The sequence below is a fragment of the Cynoglossus semilaevis genome, chromosome 13, assembly GCF_000523025.1.
Source record: "Cynoglossus semilaevis isolate Cse_v1.0 chromosome 13, Cse_v1.0, whole genome shotgun sequence".
In the NCBI taxonomy this organism is placed as follows: Eukaryota; Metazoa; Chordata; class Actinopteri; order Pleuronectiformes; family Cynoglossidae; genus Cynoglossus; species Cynoglossus semilaevis.
The window spans coordinates 8,770,252-8,773,746 of NC_024319.1; the positions used below are offsets into that span (position 1 = coordinate 8,770,252).

Genomic DNA, 3,495 nt, shown 5'->3' on the forward strand with positions numbered 1-3,495 from the left:
CCCTTGTCTTTCAGAGTGGGGCTGGTTTCTCCATCGTGAATTTCCCTTTTTGGCATGAATAAACAGCTTCCTGAATGTTAATTTTTTTATTTACCATAAATATAATTTATTTTTCCCCACAGTGACGGCCTAGAACATTAGGTAACGTTTCACCGACTCAGTAAACATGAAGAACAAACCATTTTAAGGGTTTTTTTCATAAGTTAACAGCATTACTCTGTCTGCTAAAAATGTGACGGCGTTTAGTAAATACTGCTTTGAGACGCTGAGAACTTTTATTCTGTCACTTTTTTCAGTTTTGTAAGATATTTTTATGTCTTTATGTCAAATATAACGAGATCAGAATTTGTTGTTGACGCCTGTGAGACTGGGGATGTTAAAAAGTCTCGTCCTGTTAAGGGAGTACTAATGAAATGTTTTTAGTTGTTGTAAAAAAAATTTTATTCTCAACAGTCAGTGGTGGAGATGGTCGTTCTTGTCCCACCACACCAGCTCCAGCTCCAGCTCCAGCTCCAGCTCTGCTCCATCCATCCATCCATCCATCCATCCACCCATCCATGCATCTCTCTCTCTGTTGGGGCGTTCATGTGCAAACTCCGCCCTTGGCGCCGCCTCCGAACGGACCGCAATGATTTAGAAGTTCAGGAATCCCACGTGACGTCACCCCGGGGTGACGTTATGCTTCTCTAAATAGATCGTATTGTAATCTTTTCTCAGTCCAACGTGGTTTCTTCTCAGAGACTGCTTCACATTTTCTACACTTGTGTGGTGAGTGTTGAAACGTCTGTGCGCGCCCGGAGAGGGGCCGGTGCGCGAGCCTCTGCACGGCTGCTGTCTTTGTGAAACGCGCTCTTGTTACTTTTTTTGTGCTTCTTTCCTTTTTTTTGTGCAACAGCTTGTTTTTGTTGTTCACTCCAGCAGTTGAACATCTCTGTCAGTGTTCAGTCTGGGAATATTCACGGTTTTTTTTAAGCGAGTTTATTTGGGTTGATTGTGCCTCTATTTGACTCGGTGTGTTTGTTTGTCCCTGCGTTATTGTCCCGTCCTTGTGTCAGTGCCGTCCGTCTGTCTGTTGACTGTGGTTGAACTTGAAGGCTGAGGAGTCAAGTGCAGAACGCCTGTCTGCAGGAATTCACCTCAAACCCGGCTAAAAGCCGCGGCGTAGTCCACGGGTCAGGATGGAGGTGTGCAGCCCGTGCAGCAGTGTTAACGCTGGGGCTCAGCATCACCGCTGTCACGCCTGTCCCGTCCCGGGATAGTCAGAGCCGGCGTCTGTACCGCGGACCGTGCGCGCGCGCTGCGGTTCACCGCTTAACCGATGGTCCGGTGCTTTTCTTGGCCACGATTTTCAATTTGAGAAAAGGTCCGATGCTGTAGTTTCAACCCCGTCAAATTTATGTTGCACTTTTTCTCCCTAGCAGCACGGTAACGGTGACATGACGTCATCCTGCAGGCCAGTCGATATTTGATTAAACGCTGAGATGTTGAAGGCTTCACTTTGTGGAAGGTTGTGCTGACGAGGCTGAGAAAAGACAGATGTTTTAATCTGCGGGATTAACTCCGCTGTCATTTTATTTACGGGACAACACTTTATCAATAACCACTTGTTCCTGCTGCACAGCGCTTTTCAATTACACTGCAGCCCGGCTCTTCAATAGCAGCCACTAAACGGCTGTCGTTAATAATAATAAGGTATTTAACTTTAATGATCGGTCAATAGACTTAAATGCACTGATATAAATGCCGTGGAAAGCGGGGACGAACTCCGTCCTGAAGGAAAACAATGACAACTGAACATTAACGCGTCATTTCATCGCTTTCCTGCAAAAAACAGGATTCTTTTAACGTTTATTTTAAAGGGATGGAAAATAAAGAGCGACTAACCAAAACCATATCATCGGATAATTGGATCTTTTTTTAAAAAAAGAAAAGGCACAAATGTGTGTGAGTAAACAAAGAAATATTTTTTAAAAAGTTTACTCTAATAAAGAAGACATCAGGAGATTTGTAAATTTAATTAAATCAGAAATTAATTAAAAAACGTTAAAAAACGTTTAAACGTTTGGCTGGTTATAAAAAAAAGTATTCAGTTTGTCCAGGTGTGAGTAGAAACATTTGTATTCTCTATAAAATGTCTGACAAAGCTGTTATTTTTAGCTAACTTAATAATAATAATGAATAACAAGGTGTCAAAACCTGATCTATCATTTTCTAAATGATAAAATAAGCTGTGGAATAAACAGAGTCAGTGTCATCCTCTGACTGGGGCAGCAACAGCAATCATATTAATTACTGGAGTTATTATTAGGACATTTTTTTCCTAATAATAGTCGACTGATTATGTGTTCCGTTAAAATAATACCTGTTTAGAAGTAATTTAGATTTTTTGGGGGGGAAATGAAACCATATGAATTGACTGATTTAAAAGTTTTGTTGCGTACAAAAAATAAAAATAAAATAAAAACAGATTCAAGGAGCTGAAATGACAGAATTTGTAAAATGAATTTTTAAAAATATAAACCAACTATCAGAAATATTGTTCCATCAGTCATAGATGGTACAACAAATGAGTTTTATAGATGATTTCCCTGCTAATTTATATAGTTCAGTTGTATGATGCAATGAGGAATGTTGAATGAAATTCAGATTCAGTTTATTTATCCAGAATTTAAAACTGACCAGTATCAGTCTTCCTCAACCTCCAGAAAAACTTGTCGACCAGTTTACTGTTGCCGAGGTCACAGGATTGGACTCGACCGTTCGCTAATGTTGACTTTCATCGGTTTTATTAGCAGCCAAGAAATGTGATTTACAGTCAGTTCATTTGTGTTGAAGGAGAAACGGTTCAGTTTCCAAAGAACACACTAATATCAGAAGTGTTGAAACTGCAGTAATCACTGTCCAATCAGCATATCTGCAGCACAGGTATCATTCAGCAAACTCATTTGTCACACAGAGTACGTGCAGTAGTACGTGCAGTAGTAGTATCAGTGCAGTCAGTTTTTTTTTTTTTGTTATAGAGCAGCATCTGAGGGCAGACGCTGTCAAACAGAACCGTGTTTCCATGTTGGCCCCAGGGGTCGCCGTCATCCTCCACCTTGAACTTGTGCTGTCAAAGACACGGCTACAGGAACTGATGATTTGAATGTCTCTGCATGTTTGTGCCTGCCTTAACCCTATATGCCTCTGCACCCCAACCAGCCCCCCCCTTCCCTCCGCCATATTGTTTAAATTCTGATATGCACTCTATCACTCTACCTGGAGGATTCCAGCCCGGCACCTCTTGAAATGGAACGCCGGGCTCTAATCCTTCCCCTCACACACATCAGGATGTAGTTAATAAGAAGTGTAACCAAATTTCCTCTGTTAAACTAAAACATCTATATCAAATGAGAGCCAAGCGGCCCTTCCAGAGGGAGGATGTCGAGTTCTGATAGTGTGAAGTGAGAAAGCTGTTGGATAATTGACAGGAGGCCTTCGCAGAATCATTTGCGG

At 41.5% G+C, this 3,495-nt stretch overlaps 1 protein-coding gene across 6 annotated transcripts in view; it reads left to right on the plus strand.

Annotated features, from left to right (window-relative positions):
- The first annotated feature begins 421 nt into the window (after positions 1–421).
- creb5b (cAMP responsive element binding protein 5b) overlaps positions 422–3,495 on the plus strand; it is a 48,098-nt gene continuing 45,024 nt past the window's right edge. For 3 of the 6 annotated variants that reach the window (XR_003051577.1, XM_008323377.2, XM_008323382.3), the window contains exon 1: positions 1,707–1,944. Coding sequence is in view for 2 of the 6 variants with exons in the window: in XM_008323377.2 (XP_008321599.1) it covers positions 1,939–1,944 (6 nt within the window). In the remaining 4 variants the exon portion in view is untranslated. The other 3 variants (XM_008323379.3, XM_008323381.3, XM_017038192.1) reach the window with 3 other exon arrangements.